This window comes from Elgaria multicarinata, chromosome 4 (assembly GCF_023053635.1).
Source record: "Elgaria multicarinata webbii isolate HBS135686 ecotype San Diego chromosome 4, rElgMul1.1.pri, whole genome shotgun sequence".
In the NCBI taxonomy this organism is placed as follows: domain Eukaryota; kingdom Metazoa; phylum Chordata; class Lepidosauria; order Squamata; family Anguidae; genus Elgaria; species Elgaria multicarinata.
In genome coordinates, this window is record NC_086174.1 from 33,000,954 (window position 1) to 33,020,173 (window position 19,220).

General features: G+C 42.0%; 1 protein-coding gene across 1 annotated transcript in view; it reads left to right on the forward strand.

Moving 5' to 3' along the window:
• The window catches only part of CENPF (centromere protein F), a 35,331-nt gene extending 22,273 nt beyond the window's left edge, over positions 1-13,058 (forward strand). Inside the window, exons 12-16 of the mRNA XM_063124046.1 lie at positions 1,144-3,321; positions 5,333-5,480; positions 6,035-6,514; positions 7,581-7,768; positions 11,097-13,058. Coding sequence (XP_062980116.1) covers positions 1,144-3,321; positions 5,333-5,480; positions 6,035-6,514; positions 7,581-7,768; positions 11,097-11,294 — 3,192 coding nt within the window. The 3' untranslated portion in view covers positions 11,295-13,058. The remainder of the gene's footprint in view (positions 1-1,143; positions 3,322-5,332; positions 5,481-6,034; positions 6,515-7,580; positions 7,769-11,096) is intronic.
• The last annotated feature ends 6,162 nt before the right edge of the window (positions 13,059-19,220 follow it).

Consider the following 19,220-nt stretch of genomic DNA (forward strand, 5'->3'; position numbering starts at 1 on the left):
ACTAAAATAGCAACAAGTCCTTACTGATAAGGTAGTAAAAATAAATAAATCACAGGCTGCTTAAGTTTAAAAGCTCAAAAGATCTTAACAATTCTGAAAAGCCTAATTTTGGGGGGTTGCCTATGGACATTGGTCTAATTTCAAATTCCCACTGTATACAATCAGGTCAGACTGCTGGCAAAAGTGACCTGTCCCTTTTCCAGCAGCCTGCTAGTGGGAGAGATGGAGATGTAATAAAGAGAGAAGGAAAAGTGGTGGCTCGGTTCATGGCCATGTAACCCTCGACAGATTACATGCCAAGGTGACCATATGAAAAGGAGGACAGGGCTCCTGTATCTTTCACAGTTGGACAGAAAAGGGAATTTCAGCAGCTGTCTTTTGTATATATAGAGAGCCTGGTGAAATTCCCTCTTCATCACAGCAGTTAAAGCTGCAGGAGCCCTGCCCTCTTTTGTATCTGGTCTCTGGGCAGGGCTCCTGCAGCTAACTCTTGTGATGGAGGGGATTTCACCAGGTGCTGCATGCATACAAGTGGCATCTGAAATTTATTATTTATTTATTTATTTATTTATTACATTTCTATACCGCCCAATAGCCGGAGCTCTCTGGGCGGTTCACATTTCCTTTTCTAGAGCCTTGTCCTCTTTTCCTTATGGTCACCCTATTACACACACCCGCAACATAGCCCTCAATGGGGGCGGGGGGGGGGAGCCCTGCATCCTGAATCCTGACAATGTGGGCACCAGGCCTCTGGGGAGGGCATTCCAGAGATGAGCAGTCACCATAGAAAAGGTTATGCTTCTGGTTGCTACCGACCACACCTCTGTTGGGAGACGGCCTCAGAAAAACTTCAGCTGACAATTGCACCTATTTCCTAAATAGCTAGTGCAGCCTTCCCCAACCTGGTGCTCTCCATGCTGGCTGGGAATTATGGGACTTGCAGTCAACACATCTGGAGGGCACCGGGTTGGGGAAGGCTTAATTAGTGCAGTCACCAGTATCCCAAGCTTTAGAGCTTGAGACCAACTGTACTAATTCTATAATGTCCAGTTACAAGTTATCTAGTGTGTAAGTTTTAATAGTTTCTATCATTTACTAACTAGCTTTAACTTTATAAAAAATACTCTTTTTTGCCTATTTTAGCAAGTGCAGATTCCATCTGAGCAAGAAAATGATGCCTCATGTCATCAGGAAATTTATGCTTCTTCTAACCAAGACGTACTTGAAACTGTGGGTCTCAAAGCTAAAGTAAAGACCCATGAAGCAATTGGAACAGAAGACCAGACATCTGCTTATAAAGCAGATGTTAGTATAAAATCTACAGAAAAATGCCTTCCGGATTTAGATACAGAATCAAAAAATGCAGCAGGTGAATGCATAAAGTCTTCAAACTGCCCTGATGAACTATCATTTCCTCCAAATATCAACACAAGTACAATGCCTGTGAATTTCTTGGAAAACCACAGCACCATTGAAATGCCTCAGCTACATATAAACCAGGCTTACAGCAATAGCTCTTCCCACGACGTGGAAGAAGGCAATGAAAGAATTGATAATCTGCTGATGAGAGTCCAGTACTTAAACTCAGATTTGGATTCAAAGGACAAAGAGTTGGTTGAAAAGAGAACTGTTTGTGCAGAGTTAGACAAAAGACTCATAACCCTCGAACAAGAAAAGGAAGACTTAAGTGAGGTGCTTAAATCCATCACTTTTGATAACCAGCAATTAACATATAACCTTATGACTCTTGGGGTGGAACTGAACAAGGTAAAATCTGATCTGGAAATGTACAAGATGAGACTGTCTGATACAACAGACATTCTAGAAGATTTAGAAATGACCAAGGCGGATTGGGTTGAGAAGCTTCTTGAAGCGGAAAATGAAGTGAGGAGGATAAAATCTGAGAAAGCGAACATTGAGAGCCATGCCTTGTCCATGGAGGGTGACGTCGAAGAGCTTCAGTCAAAGAAAGAGCAGTTAGAAAAAGAAATCGAAAAGAAACTGAAAATCATTTTGGGCCTTCAAGATCAGCTTTGCATAATCTCAGGGGAGAAAAAGCAATTTAGTCAAGAACTCAGTGCTTTGTCAAAGGGTAAAGAAGAACAGGATCAAGTGTGCCAAAAAATGCAGGAGACGATCAAGGAGCTTGAGTCGAGTCAAATGGATTCTGCTGAATTCATCAGGATATTAGAAGCCGAAGCTAAGACCCAGGCGAAATTGCTTGAGTCCGCGAGGGTTGATGCTGATCGGTTATCAACAGAAAGAGACTGCCTGGTGTTGCAGTTACAGAAGACGGGTAAGCTTGTGGAGGATCTTGTGTTAGAAAAAGAGACAGCAGAAAATCTAATATCACATCTGTGTGAGGAAAAAGAAGTGAGCCTAAGGGAATGTGAAACTTTACGCAGCAAGTTGAGTATCTCTGAAATGGAAAATGCCAAGATATCCAAGTCTTTGGAAGGGTCGCTAATAGAAAAAGGTGAACTTGCAGCCAGACTGAACTCTGCGCAGGAAGAAGCGGATGATCTGCGACGGGGCATCGAGAAGCTAAAAATAAAAATTGAATCCGACGAAAAGAGCAGGCGGCGCCTGGCTGAAAAGCTGAAAGACCGCGAACGGAAAGACGACCGTCTTGTAGACCAAATTGAGAGCCTCGAAAGAGAAGTGCAAATGTCAGAAGAGAATTTGGAAAATGCCATTGTTCAGGCGGAAGCGGCCAAAGCAGAGGCAGAAGAAGCGAACGCTGAGATTGAAAAGCTGCATGTGAGTTTGCGGAGTTTAGAATGTGAAATGAATGCCTTACAGGCAGAAAACGAGTGTGTAGGGAGGAAGCTGGAAGAAAATCAAGACAAAGTCTCCAATTTAGAAGTCAGTAATGCCACACTCCTGAAACAGTTGGGAGAAAGGGAGAAAGAAAAGGTGCAAATTAGAGGTGATTATGAAAGCACACTGTTAGCGATGGAATCCCAGTTGAAACAGGCCTGTGAAGAAATTAGACTTTTTCATAGCAAGCAAGAAACCTGCAAGGCAAAAGAACAGGATCTGATTAATGAAGTAGTTTTACTCAAGAATGAAAATACACAGTTGGTTCATTATCTGGAGGAAGCAAAATGCAAACATTCTGAAATAGAGCAGTTGGTGGAAGCCCTCCTCCAGGAATTCCACGACTTCGAGCAAAAATTGGATGAAAATGATTCCTTTTCTGAGCATTTGCCAAAAGATGAAACTTTGCAGACTCTCCTTGAGGATCTACAGGTGACTGTTAAACCTCCTGAGGACGAGTTGGAAGTCATAACATCTGTAAAATATTCCTTCCTTGGAAAGGTAATATACAGCCCATTGTACGCCATATCTTGAAGGTCGGGGATGGGCAACTGGTGGCCTTCAAGATGTTTTGGCCTACAACTTGCACCAGCTCTAGCCAGTATAGTCAGTGGTGAGGAATGATGGTAGTTCTAGGCTTTGAAAAAAAGAGGCTAAGGGGAGACCTGATAGGGTTACAAAGCTATGCATGATGTGGAGAAATACTCTCAAACTACTTGAACCCGGGGTCATCCCATGAAGCTGATTGGTGGGAGATTCGGGACATATAGAAGGAAGTACTTCTTCACACAGCACATAGTTAAATTATGGAATTCACTACCACAAGATGTAGTGATGGCCACCAATTTGGATGACTTTAAAAGGGGGTTCAAGGCCAAAACATACTCAGGGCTGGAACTTGCTCCACTCTTGCTGTAAACCTACAGCTTCCATATGAAATAAAAAGGCTGGTTTAGCTTTTTACATCCAGGGGAATTTAGTAATTGTTAGAATAAATATGTGGGGCTTTGGAGATGAGATGAAATGCTAGAAAGTAAAAAAGAAAGAAAGAAAGAAAGAAAGAAAGAAAGAAAGCTACATTGTCAATGGCAGATGTGGCTCAAATATAATGAAAATTCTCTGTGTAAAGGGGGGTATCCAAAATGATGTTTAAAATCATATCTCTATTTTCATCATCAGTATAAAAGTATGTCGTCATATTTATCAAAAGATACATGCATAGTGCAATCCTATGCATGTTTACTCAGAAGTAACTGCCACTGTGTTCAGTGTGGCTTACTGTTGGTTAAGTGAACATAGGATCTTGCCCTAATCCATTCTCCCCCAATCTGGCATCCTCCAAATGTTTGGTTGACAACTCACATCACCCCCTGCAACATGGCTGCAGATGATGGGGCTTGTTGTCCAACCCATCTAGAGAGTGCCACATTGGGGAAAGCTGGACTAGTCTATAAATGGGCCATTTGTTGTATAGCTTCTGCTTAGCGTGCACAGTAGGGAGCAGATACACAAGAGAAAATGTAAAGCAGACCCTATCCGCTTTTGGATCCCTAGTTTAGACAGTTAGGGCCTGTTTCATGTAGACCACGGATAATAATGGAAGCATTATTATTTTTAACGGCTAGAGTGTTGGACTGGGAGTTGGAAGATCCGGGTTCCAGTCCTGACTCGGCCATGGAAGCTCACTGGGTGACTTTGGGCCAGGCACAGACTCTCAGCCCAACCCTACCTCACAGGGTTGTTGTTGTGAGGATAGAAATGGAGAGGAAGCGGATTATGTATGCCGCCTTGGGTTCCTTGGAGGAAATAAGGCGGAATATAAATGAAATAAATAAATAGGCTCTAGTAGGCAATGGTCCAACTGCATGGCTGTATAGAGGGCAAGTGAAATGAGGATAGCAGTAGTCTTACCTGGAATTGATGAGCAGCCCTGTGGGGCATTTATTTGTGTGTTATATTATGTTTATTTGTATCTCGCCTTTTGCCCAATACTGGGCCTCATGTCTATACTGCCCTTCATCAGATCAGATTCCAGGGCGGTGTATAACAATATAGATCATAAATTATATAAAGCCTAATGCAATAACACTAACATTCACAATCTTGTTTCTGAAATGACAGCAGATGAAAATTACACGGTGGACTGAGGGATTAAGCTTGTTAAAATGCCTGGGTAAATAAAAACCTCTTAGCCTGGGGTTTGCCTCTTTGTGGAAGGCATTCCAAAGTCAGGGTGCCACCACCGAGAAAGCCCTCTCCTTCGTGGCTACGTAACACATTTCTGATAAAGAATGCCCTTGTAGAAGATTGTAAAACATAACCAGACTAGTATGAGAAGACACAATCATTCAGTTATTTTGATCCCAAGTGTTTAAGACTTTAAAAGGAAATACCAGCAATTTGCACTGGGCTAAAAGTGAATAGGCTACCAGCGCAGTTCATTTGGTTGCATGGAAAGTGTCCACTGCACTGACATATTTTTTTCATTGTTTTGCAGCTGGATAACCTTCAGCAAATAGTGCAGCTCAAGGAGAAATCTAATTCTTTCCGTCACATGTTTCAGCAGTGGTTGGATACGTATAGAGAACTAAAGCAGGGGAAAAGGCAAATGGTGAAGCAGATTCATGAACTGGAGACTCAGCTGAAGATGGCAGATGCATGTATGTTGTACGCATGTTTTGAAAGGAAACAGTAGCCCTCTTTCATCAATAGTTTTTTATTTACTTAAAGATTTTTTACTCCACCTTTTGGCCCAAGGAGCCAATAGAATGACCTGCAAATTATAGCTTAAAATGCAAATTAAAACAATTTTAACACATAGACAGTAAAAGAACAGCCCAAACCCAGGCAAGTAGTCGCCCAAAATGCATAATCGGGGAGCATCAAACCAGGAGTGGGGAAACTGACTAGGCTTCCCCTGGGAGTGAGTTACTCAACCTTGGTGCCACTACCCAAGAGACCCTGTCCCATCATACTGGCAAGTGGGGAACTTGGAGTGGGGACTTCAGGACATTCTTATGGTATAAGGCAGGTATATATTTAAAAGAATACATAAAGTATTCTCTGCTCTCCAAAACAGGCATTTTAAATGTGTTAATGTTCTGTTCAGGCACTTTCTCAGATATTTAACCCCAAATACTTCAGCTGAAAATATTGTCAAGTTTCGGTTTCTAAACCTTCAGTGGTTAATAATGACCCTTTGTGCTTTGTGTAGGTTCTCACAGGGATGTTGCTGCAGAGGAAATAAGGTTGGAGCTGGAAGGATTGAGAGAATCACTTGAAGAGAAAACCACAGAGGCAGATCAGAACCTGGAGAAGTACTGTGCCTTGATAATTAATCACCATAAATTAGAAGAAGAAAATGAGATGCTAAGGACACAAGTCTCCTTACTGAACACTTGGCTCAAGCAGTCGCCAAGTGCCACCGGTTCTCCTTCCCCACATCCAGGAAGGCCGACGAAAGTTGCCAATGGGCAGCTTGCAGAAAAGGCATCGCCTGAAGACATTGCTAAGATTACTGCAGAGAGACAGACTTGCCAAGAAAACAAAAGCAGTGGCAGAAAGGCAAGTTCTTTACTGGAAGCCAGCGCCAAAATAGCTGAAAAGGAAACCACATTTCATCAGCATGGCTCAGCGGTGCCCCAAGACAACACAGAGCAGGAGTCAGATGGTTCCCCAGAAGTTGGGGGGGAAGGTAAATGATTTTTATTTGTATGTTTGTTTTGTTTTTGGTGAGTTGATCTGGGTTTTTGTTTAGAATAGAATACTCTTAGGGTTATAATTGTAAATATATTTGAACGTGGTTTGGGATGTCATGAATAAAGTTTGGCCAAGGAGCTTCCGAAGTGGTCTTCTATCACTTCGGTGCTTCAAGAGCTTCGGTGGCTGCTAGGGGGCGCTACACGTTTTTGTTCACTATGTATAAAGCCCTGCACTGCCTGGGCCCTGGTTACTTGAGTGCTCGCCTCACTCCTGTGTCCCACCATTGGCAGACTCGCTGTCAGGAGCAGGGTGCCCTGATGGTCCCGTGCTGCAATTTGGAATGTGCTGGGGGCAGGGCTTTTTCAGTGGTTGGTCTCCGGTTGTGGAACAATTTGCCACCGGAGATTAGACCCGCTCCTACTGTCAATGGTTTCAAACGCCTCTGTAAGGCGTTTTTACTTTCACAAGAGTTTGCGGGAGGGGTGGTTTAAATTTTAATGTGGGTTGAGAGTATTTAATGGAAACAGTTTTATGTGTTATTGCAAAGTGCCACAATGCCAGAAAAGGCAAGGTGGCGCTATAAAAATGTTTTTTAAATAGATAAATAAAATAAATAATAATGTTAGAAAGCCAGTGTGGTGTAGTGGCTAAGGTGTTGGACTGGGAGCCAGGAGATCTGGGTTCTAGTCCCCACTTGGCCATGGAAACCCACTGGGTGACTTTGGCCCAGTCACAGACTCTCAGCCCAACTCACTTCACAGGGTTATTATAGTTGTGAGGCAAAAATGTAAAGGAGGAGGATTATGTACGCCGCCTCGGGTTCCTTGGAGGAAAAAAGGCAGGATATAAATGCAATGAGAATAAATAAAATAAAATAAAAATGTAGGAAGCTCTCTTAGGTAGCTGCCCTATTTCCATCTAGCTCAGCATTGTCCATCGGCTCTCCAGGTGTTCAGGCAGGGGTATTTCCCAGCACCATCTTCACTTTTTTTCTGTTAAAATCTTTTAGTGAGGTTAGAAATAAATAAGCAATAATTGCCACAAACTTTTCTCCTCAGGATTTTCTGATACGCCTCCAAGCAATAGCAGCTCTTGCATTTCCCATAGAACATACTTCATGCCAAGGACGAGTCCCTGTCTCATCAGTCCAAGCTTGAGTTCACCGCCATTTACTGATAACTCAGTTGAGAGTAATTCCTTATCTGAGAACATTAAAGCAACAGCAGAGGGCAGCAAACTACCAAAGGTAACTGGTATTATTAAAGATGTGTTTGAACGTATCAAAACTCAAGAAATTCATATTGTGCATTTTTCCGTCCAAGGGCTTTATGTGTCTTATCATACTTATGGAAGTTGCAAACATATCAGTATGATGACAAAAAAAAAAAGGTTATAGAATGTTGAATGGTCTTTTGTTCCCAACCCCAGCCCTGCTTGTGATTAGAGGTGCTTCCAGATGGGAGGCTTCCTGTCATGAACAACTAAAAGGCATTATTTTATATCTGTTTATTTATTTATTTTATAGCTCTTCTTTTTAAGAAAATCCCAGAATGGTTCACAAAATAGTAATTATTATTTATTTATTTATTTATTTATTTACATTTACATACTGCCCCACAGCCGAAGCTCTCTGGGTGGTTTACAACAATAATAAATAATAATAAACAGTAAAATACCTCATTCAAAATGTTTTCAATATTCAAAATAACCGGGGTAGCTGGCAATGCCTAGCCATCAGGAAAATACCCAGGCAGGCAAATATGTATCATGTTGTTAGCAGAAACAACATACTCCACACTAGGAGACTTATCTGGTGGACACCACAGTGGAGAAGATTCTCCTCTGAACCACAGCCAAATGAACCTCTTAGGCCAGTAAACAAGGCCTCAGAAAATAAAGACCAGGGCAGCCTATACAGGAGGAGGCGGTTTCCTAAGCAACCTCAGGTATTCTGTTTTTCTTCGTTAATAGACTTTTTTTGTGATGGGAAAACAAGGGAGGACTACTTCATCTGCCGCCACTCCCACCCTACATAAAATAGAGTGTGATTGCACAGTAAAAGCCTCATCTGGAAGCATCCTAAATCGTAGAAATGTTTGTCCTATAGATTCAGCTCTCTAGTCAGAAACCTATATGGAATTGTGGCACAACTTCAAATACTTGCAAAAAACGTTAGTTAATCTTTGTTTCTTGAAAGCACTAGACATGAGTAGCTGAAATGAGCACTCAATACATGGGTGTGTAGCTTTAGTTCTAGTCTTGTCATTCTGAAAAGCATCAGCTATGACCATTAAAACTGTCTAGACATCTTACACACAAAATTGTATTTTGCAGTTAGTGTTTTCCCGAGACTGTAATAGATACATTGGTAGCTTCTTATGTGCATGTGCCCTAATCTGTGAGGACACTGTATGTGCAAAAGCAGGTTTTCACTTGCCCACTGGTTCCCCTCTATTCGGCACTGGTTAGGCCTCATCTTGAGTATTGTGTCCAGTTCTGGGCACCACACTTCAAGAAGGACGCAGACAAGCTGGAGCGTGTTCAGAGGAGGGCAACCAGGATGATCGAGGTCTGGAAACAAAGCCCTATGAGGAGAGACTGAAACAACTGGGCATGTTTATCCTAGAGAAGAGGAGGGGAGACATGACAGCACTCTTCAAGTACTTGAAAGGTGTCACACAGATGAGGGCCAGGATCTCTTCTCAATCATCTCAGAGTGGAGGACACGGAATAATGGGCTCAAGTTATAGGAAGCCAGATTCCGGCTGGACATCAGGAAAAACTTCCTGACAGTTAGAGCAGTATGACAATGGAACCAATTACCTAGGGAGGCCATGGGCTCTCCCACACTAGAGGCATTCAAGAGGCAGCTGGACAACTCTCTGTCAGGGATGCTTTAGGGTGGATTCCTGCATTGAGCAGGGGGTTGGACTCGATGGCCTTGTAGGCCCCTTCCAATTCTGCTCTTCTATGATTCTATTTCTTGCTGAATTGGGAACTTTGCATGCATGTGTGGTCCCTGGATGTATGAATGGAACACTTGAGGTGCAAACAGGGTTCCCCAACACTGGATGGGAATTTGTATAAGCATTACCAAATTGACAGCTGGTGTTCTCAGTTCTGATAGTTCTGGTCATTTATTATTTATTTATTTATTTATTTATTTATTTATTTATTTATTTATATAGCACCATCAATGTACATGGTGCTGTACAGCGTAAAACAGTAAATAGCAAGACCCTGCCGCATAGGCTTACATTCTACTAAAATCATAGTAAAGCAATAAGGAGGGGAAGGGAATGCAAACAGGCACAGGGTAGGGTAAAACTAACAGTATAAAGTCCGAGCAACATCACGTTTTAAAAGCTTTAGGAAAAAGAAAAGTTTTTAGCTGAGCTTTAAAAGTTGTGATTGAGCTTGTAGATCTCAAATGTTCTGGAAGAGCGTTCCAGGCGTAAGGGGCAGCAGAAGAGAAGGGACGAAGCCGAGCAAGGGAAGTAGAGGCCCTTGGGCAGGCGAGAAACATGGCATCAGAGGAGCGAAGAGCACGAGCGGGGCAATAGTGTGAGATGAGAGAGGAGAGATAGGAAGGAGCTAGACTGTGGAAAGCTTTGAAGGTCAACAGGAGAAGTTTATATTGGATTTGTTTTTAGGGAGGGACAGAAGCCAGCCCCATCCCCCTCAGCATCAATGAGATGGATTCATGTCCTCCGTCCATCCCAAATTGGTAACTTTCAAAGCTGGCTGACAGTACCAGCTGGTGTCAGATATATACTGTGCATGTATACGCCTCTCAGTCAGAGCCGTAATATACACCAGCAAAGGCAAAAGGTAGATCTGGATCTACTGATAGATCTCTGGGTGAGTTGCATTAGATCAGCAAAGATTCCTTATTCGCAGTTGTTGAACAATAGCAACAACAAAATGGACAATCAGCCCTAAATTACCCTTTTGAAAAGAAGAGAGCTTGGGGTAATGAGGGGTAGATTTAGGTCTGGAAGGACTGTACCAGTTCAGTTCTGGTACTGAAAATGAATACCTGGGTACAGAATGATTTAATTCCAAGTGTGTGTCTTTTGCACCAAGCTCTGGCTGGTGGATCTTAGGACACTAGTGAAAAAGCCAAGAAGGCCCCACAAGGCTGAAGTCGTGTTAATTTTTCCATAAACCTGAAAAGTTAGGACGGCAAAAAGGATCACTAGGACCCAAGTATTGAACTACTGGATCCCATGGGTAGAATTGAATGGTGTCCCAGCACTACCGCTATGGATGTTGCACTAGTGTATACCAATGCCTGCTGACACCATGGGGAAATGCGGTAATTTGCCACCAAAATTCAGTGGCAAGTTACTGCTTTTCCCCATGGCACTAGCAAGCATTGGTTATGTTGTGCTAACATTGGTTTACGCTAGCGCAACGTCATTAATGCTAGTGCTAGGACACCGTTGGGTGCTGTCCTATGTTCTGCTCCTGGACACAGAAATGTGAAAATAGTCCTCGTTGGGATGAATTAGCAACATCTTTCTTGCATAGCTAAAATAACTTCAATTTTTGGTGTGTGTATATGTTTCCAGGTAAACGATGCTCAGCTCCAAGAAATACAAACTACTGGTTCACCCTTGGGCTTTACTCCTAGATCTGCCCTTTCTGCCTGTAACCAGTCACCCCAAGCACTTCCTGAAAGATCTGCTGAGTACCTCACTGCAGTCAAAACCAGACCATCTCTAAGTACAGAAGAAAATGAGCTGGATGAAGCCTGCCATGTTCAGTAACTCTGGACTAAGATTATTTCAGACATAAAATCCTGAGGGCAAAGGGTTGTTCTGACGTGAAGTCCTGGGGGGGGGGGGGGAATCCATCCACGAACTTCCTTCAGGGCCACATCGCAGTGTGCGCTGTTGGTACGGGAGATGCATGTTCGTTGCTGTGTCTCAGAGCCTGCGACCAGTCCCAGCTTCCTGGTGCATATATCTCTATAGTATAATCAATGGTAAAAGCATGTGTTTCCACAAATGTGTCCATGTATACACACATTTCTAGTGGGGGAGGGAGAAAAATCCTGAAGTAGCTCCCTAGTTTTGTGGTCATTTCTTGTCAAGGTCCCTGCAACACACTTTCCTCAGTCACACATTCAGAGCCAGATGTAAATTCCTCCCCACCTTCCCATACAATTCAGAGAGAGATAAAGTATCGCAATGCAGGTTGCGTCTAATTCAAAATTATCCAGGAATGGGAAGTTTAACTGGCTTTAGTTTACTGGGTCTGTCTCCCCTCAAGAAACCTTCCCTTCATACTACTGGTTTCCTAACCCTGTCCAACAGTTTTCTTTCAGTGATTGAAGGGGTGGATTTAGGAAGCTGCCATGAGTAGAAGTTGCTATTCTTTTCTTCATTTTTCAGATATATTAAGGGATCCTGGGGTCTTGACATACTTCTAAAATCTGGGAGGGTTCATACCTAACATTAAATCATGATTTAATGCTACGTGCATGAGCAGAAAGCAGCCTGAGCGAGACCATGGGCTTCTTCCTCCTCGGAAGAAAAATAAACTAAATTCCTGGTATGTCATTATGTGGGAATCAGGAGTCATGATGCAAAATAAACTCTAGTTTGTTAAACAAGCCGGCTAAATAATACCACATTTATAATTGACTATGCAAGCCAACTATAATCCCTCAAGATTAACAAACTAGAGTTGATGTTACACCGTGCTTCCTGGTTTGCACGTAACGAGAGAAGCCAGGAATCAGGTGAAGTGAAACAGATTCCTCTGTTCTTCTATCTGGCTGTGTGGGAGGAATAGAGGAATGCTAACTTTCTGCTAAACTATGGTTTAGCATTACGTGCAAATGCGGTCAGGTACAGACCACCACCACCCTGCAACCTTCCAAGCTAGAACAAGCCCTTGTCTAAAGCTTTCTTTCTAACTGCAAAAAAATTGAAATTAGTGTTCACAGCACAAGTCCAAGACCTCCCTCCCTCCCTCTACTTTAGTCCATTGGGATTTATGAACATTGCTTACTTGTAGAGAGTCTACCAAAGCTAACGGCTAAGAGGTCCACTTAGAGAATAGTTATTTTAAAAAGAAAGAAAAGGCAAGCAACAAGGAAATTGTTGTGTGCAATAGGTCTGGATTGACATCATTTCAGATAAACCTTTGGAACAGTAATTTTCAAATTGGAACACATCGCCTCAAGGGTACTCATGCTCTCATCAAGGTTACAAAGTACCTGAGGGATACAGATTAAAGACACTTCAGGGAACAGAAATAGCTTGCTGCCTGTACAATCCTGCTAAGTGGGAGTTTTCCCCCTCCTTTTTTGAAAGTTGCCTTTCAGTGCCTCATTTAATAATGGCTGTACAAACAGACATTGTTCTTCAGATTTTTTAATCTGTAAGTGACTCGCAAAGCAATGTAGGTGAGAATCCATAGTACTTAAAAATATTTCTGCACATTCCTACTGGACAAACTACTATTAAAGCTGGGAGAGTTTCAAATGTAGTTTGTGATGAAATGATGTGCAGATGAGATGTCCAAAGGAATGAAAAGTAACAAGTCCTACTGGTTGTGTATAAACTCTTGCTCTGTTTTGTATCGTGGCCTTAGTATTTATTTAAGTCAAGCAAATTGCATTATTCCAGTCTATTCAGCAGAATTTTCAAGCTGTTGAGTCCAGCTCTGGACTGGAAGGAAAATAGGCATAAACTGGATACGACATTGGGAAGTTAACATGATGTAGGAATAAGAATAGAATGCAAAATGTAGGTGGAAAGGTTAAAGGCGATATTAATGTATAACTTGTTTTATGCAGCAAACTAATGGAGCATTAATCGGTATTCAGCTATGTAAACAGCTACCATAAGGAGAAATGGGGAAAGTGGCCAATTCAGAAGGATAAGAGCTTTAAAACATTAAAAGCAGCAACCAAGAGATCTTGTGAAATCCACTTTGGTGGAAACATTTAAGTTGGGTTGGATATAATGGAGTCACAAACTGCTAACATATATTTGGTCCCACATAAAAACCTGCCGCTACTGAAGCTGATATTTTAGACACTGATAAGCCAAAGGAAATGTATAGTAATGTACTGCATAAAATATGCCTGTGTATATAATGCTCTTGCTATATTAAACATTTTTTTCCTATTATGCTAAAGAACATATACTGGCTGATATTTCCTTGCCCCTGGTATACCTTACTTCCTGTTAAACCTTGAGCTACTTTTGACTCAAGGTTTATTCTACATTTCATGCCCACATAGTCTCATTTGCTGCCTTGGTACGATACATTTTCAACTAAGCTGATCATAAATTTTGTTGTTCGTTTGTGTTTGTAAATTCAATAGGCCAATTTTCCTTGAAAAGTGGTTTCATCCAACATGCAATGAAGCAGACGTTGTGCTCTGGGCCACTGTAGCTGGTGAAGGTGCCCATCGGATTAATCCTGATGCTGACTCCCTCCTTCAAGGCTTAAAACAGAATTCTTCATTATTAGTAGTTTTGTCCCATAAACCTTGGTAAGGTTGATGCTGTTGACAAAAGCTTGATGTGATAGAGTGGTCTACTTTGATTTCTACCCGATCAATTCTCTGTAGGGAAAGAAAGCACAGAAAGATTTTCACCCCAATCCAGCCAGGGAGAAACGCTTGCAGAAGTAGGCTTACGTGCACATAGATGATGGGGGATATGTCTCTTCATTTCAGTGCTCATCTGAGCTTCATTGAACTGCCTTGATGTGCATTGCCATCTAATGGCACTTTGAAGGTATGTGCGTTGTGTGTGTGTGTGTGTGTGTGTGTGAGATAGAGAGAGAGAGTACAACTAGAGATAGATTTGGAACCTTTATATCCAGAAGGTTGAGAGCATGCCTCAGAATTAGGGTGACCATAACAAAAGGAGGACAGGGCTGCTGTATCTTTAATAGTTGTGTTGAAAAGGGAATTTCAGCAGGTGTCATTTGTATATATGGGGAACCTGGTGAAATTTCCTCTTCATCACAATAGTTAAAGCTGCAGGTGCCCTGCCCTCTTGTATCTGGTCAGAGGGCAGAGCTCCTGAAGCTTTAACTGTTGTGATGAAGAGGGAATTTCACCAGGTACTGCATGCATACAAATGACACCTGCTGAAATTCCCTTTGCTATGCACTGGTTAAAGATACATTCTCCTTTTCATATGGTCACCCTTTCAGAATGTTATGCTAAATTTCATATGACTCCACAACATTCTGCATTTATGACCACAGTATAATAATGACTACAGGCTACAATAAGCCAGCCTGAAAATAAGCAATGGTGGGTTGGTTGTTCACTCACTAACCCATGTTACTCCCAACAGACAAGCAGGTGCTCTGTGGCTTGCTAGGGCTTGTCACCCTACTTGTTCCAGACATGAATTCCATGGGCCCTTGCAGGACAACCTTGCGTTTGTACTCATTAGTGGAGAAGAAGTTATTTTGTAGATTTTTTTCCACCTTTGGGGAGATTTGTGCAAATTTTAACATTTTTTCTACCTTTGTGGAGATTTGCACAAATGTAACTTAAAAAAAAACTTTTAGGGAGATTTGCCCAACTCTGCTCAAGTACAGTACCTAAAGTGGAGAAGTTACTGTGCTTTAGCAGCTTTGCACAAATCTTCCTGAGAGTAAAAGATAATTATATTAAATATAGCAAATCTCTCTGGGAAAAAAAACTATGTTAAATTTGCACAATCTCCACAAAGGTGTGGCGGGGGGGGGGGGAGGGATGGTGTTGCTGTCTAGGGAGGCGATGGAGTGGAGTAAATTGACTAGTGTCAGTTCAAGATGCAATAGAGAGTGATATCGGTGAGATTGGAAAATCTGTGCCAGATTTGGGTTTCACACAGCCATCCTGCAAGCACCTATGGTGACAACCCACTGTGGCTTAGTGTGACGTGTACTCATACAAGTACTCAGCATCTGCTATAAGGCTTCTGTGCTGGAAGTTCACTACATATTGTACCTTATATCACAGCAAACTACCTTATGTTCCCAAACCCATCCCCTCTAGCAAAAATGATCTTTTTTAAAATTAAAGGTTTTCAGTATGTTAAACCTGCTTAACTTCCTAAATCAGCCTTTCCCAACCAGGTGCTCTCCACTACAACTCCCATTACTCCCAGAAAGCATAGCCAATTGTCAGAGGTGGTGAGAGCTGTAGTACAAAACATCTGGAGGGCATTAGGTTGGGGAAGGCTGGCCTAAACCAAAGATCTGCCACAAAATGCTGATGATGCCTCCTCTCAATATGGCAGTACCTAATTCCAACCCGTATAAGGTTACAGGCTCTCAGAAGACCATCTTGTGATTGTAATTAGGCTTCTCAGGCTCTGGCTTAGGCCAGCCAGACAGGGAAAAGGGTATGGTTACCTCTACACTGTCATTCGAACCTATAAAATAGCCTCATTCCTTAAAAGAGTAACACATGTTCCGCATCAATTATATTTTTGCTGATTGCTGAACAGGAAGAGAATGTCCTACAAGTTTGCATTTGCTGTCTAAAATTCATTTCCTTGGAAACTGACATTGGTACAGGAGTTCGGGAGTTATCTAAGAGTAATTTCAACCTACAAACCAACATGAAGACAAGGCATTGGTAGGCATTGTTTACTTGGACTTCCAAAACGCTTTTGACAAAGTCACTCACCAAAGGCATCTGAGTCAATTTACTAGTCATGTAATAAGAGGAGAGGTCCTCTTATGGATCAGTAACTGGTTAAAGAACAGAGTAGGAATAAATGATAAATTTTCCCTATGGAGGGATGTAAACAGTGGGGTCGCACAAGTTTCTGTGTTCGGAGCAACGCTTTTCAGCTTGTTCCTAAATGATCTGGAATTAAGAGTGAACAAGATTGCTTTTGACACCAAATTATTTAGGGTGGTGAAAACAAAAACGGATTGTGAGGAGCTCCAAACTGGGAGAATGAGCATCCAAATGGCAAAGGCAGTTTAATGTAAGCAAGTGTAAGGTGATTATTATTATTATTATTATTATTATTATTATTATTTATTTATTTATTTATTTATATAGCACCATCAATGTACATGGTGCTGTACAGAGTAAAACAGTAAATAGCAAGGCCCTGCCGCATAGGCTTACAATCTAATAAAATCATAGTAAAACAATAAGGAGGGGAAGAGAATGCCAACAGGCACAGGGTAGGGTAAGCAGGTACAGGGTAGGGTAAAACTAACAGTATAAAGTCCACACAACATCAAGTTTTAAAAGCTTTAGGAAAAAGAAAAGTTTTTAGTTGAGCTTTAAAAGCTGCGATTGAACTTGTAGTTCTCAAATGTTCTGGAAGAGCGTTCCAGGCGTAAGGGGCAGCAGAAGAAAATGGACGAAGCCGAGCAAGGGAAGTAGAGGCTCTTGGGCAGGCGAGAAACATGGCATCAGAGGAGCGAAGAGCACGAGCGGGGCAATAGTGTGAGATGAGAGAGGAGAGATAGGAAGGAGCTAGACCGTGAAAAGCTTTGAAGGTTAACAGGAGAAGTTTATATTGGATTCTGAAGTGAATTGGAAGCCAATGAAGAGATTTCAGAAGCGGAGTAACATGGTCAGAGCGGCGAGCCAAGAAGATGATCTTTGCGGCAGAGTGGTGAACAGAAACCAACGGACTGATGTGAGAAGAAGGAAGGCCAGAGAGAAGAAGGTTGCAGTAGTCCAACCGTGAAATAACCAGCGCATGAACAAGCGTCTTGGCAGAAGAGACAGACAAAAATGATCGAATCCTGGCAATATTATACAGGAAAAAACGTCAAGATTTAGCTACTGCCTCAATATGAGGAATAAAGGAGAGCGAGGAGTCAATGCATGTTGGGGCTAAAAATCTCAACTTCAAGTATAACTTGATGGCATCTGAGCTGGTGGTGACCAAACAAGAAAGAGATCTTGAGGTTGTGGTGGACAGCTCAGTGAAAATGTCCACCCAGTGTGTGGCTGCTGTAAAAAAAAGGAAAGGGAAAAAAAGGCAAATTCCATGTTAAGCATAAACAGAAAAGGAATTGAGAATAAACCTGCCAATATCATACTGCCTTTATACAGGTCTATGGTGTTGATCACACTTAGAATTCTGTGTACATTTCTGGTTACTACACCTAAAAAGATATTGGACAGCTGGAAAAAGTGCAGGAAAAAGGCAATTAAAACAATCAAAGGGCTTGATTATCTCCCCTCTGAGGGAAAGTTACAAACAGCTGGGATTGTTTAGCTTTCAAAAAAAGGGGGAAACGTCACAGAGGTGTACAAAACTATACACGGTTTGGAGAATATGGATAGGGAGATATTTTTCTCCCTCTCATAATACTCGAACCTGGGGTCATCCCATTAAGCTTATTGGTGGGAGATTCAGAACAGATAAAATGAAGTGCTTCCTCACAGCACATAGTCAAACTAAGAAATTTGCTACCACAAGATGTACTGGTGACTACCAATTTGGATAGCTTTAAAAGGGGATTAGACAAATTCCTGGAGGAGAAGGCTATCAATGGCTACTGGTCCTGATGGCTATGTGTTCCCTTCAATATCAGAGGCAGTATGCCTTTGAACACAAGTTATTGGGGAACATGGGTGAGAGGGTGCTATTGCACTTATGTCCTCCTTGTGGGTTCCCGACTGACAGCTGGTTGGCCTCTGTGTGAACAGAATGCTGGACTAGATGGACCCTCGGTTTGATCCAGCATGGCTCTTCTTATGTTCTTAACCTGCTTACAAGGAATAGTGCAAACACTACAATTCAAAACTAAACTTGATGTATTTAATTGCACCTATTAGTTGCCCTGGTTCTCCCAGCCAACCTCTTAAATATTCCACTCAGTAACAAGGAACCAATCTTAGTGCCCAACGCCATACTTTTAAACAGGAGTAAGTATGTGGAACTCGGAGTTGGACATACAACTCTAACAAAAATAAGAGCATGCATGTTCAAAATATGTGAATATTTCACAATTGCTAGTGCTGCAGTGGTTGTATTTGCCACTGTTTCATAGCCCAGTTCAAGACTTTTAAAGGCCTAAACCCTTTAGGCCCTTCTTACTTAAAGCAATGTATATTGTTTTCTTCCCTTCAAATTATTCTCGAAGGAACACAAACCATATTGACTTATCTGCTGAGAAACCCCTGCACTTCTGCCACAAAATCTCTATGTTGCAGAGGATTCTGGGAGATTATAGAAGGTTCCTGAACAGGACTCCGCGTAGATACAAAGCCCAGATGTGTAAACAGGTAAGCCACCTGTTCTTTGCTCAGGGGCACAACCAATGGAGTTGCTTGTTTGAATCAACCCTGACCGTTAGTTCTGAGCCCTATCAGCCTGAAGTTGGCTTTTAAAATATGAGACAGAGTCTGGTGGTCCATATTACACATAGGCATTTTATGTGGGATGCATTCTTATTATACAAACTATTATGCAAATATGTTTATTTAGTTTACTCTCTGACTAGTAATCTCGCCTTACAAAATGCTAGATATTCTGTCTGGGGTGGGGGGTGGGGAGATCTTCAATAAGAGACACAGAGCAATAGTGACATCTGGTGGCAGATGTTGACCTGCAAAAGCCAGATAATTGAGCTGTCAATGTTTACTAATTAGGCTGGGTATGGTGCAACCTCTTGGTGCTATTTGCTCATCATTGCTTACTCACAGTTGTTTTTGTGTTCTTTAGACCTTGTCACCTTCCAGTTTT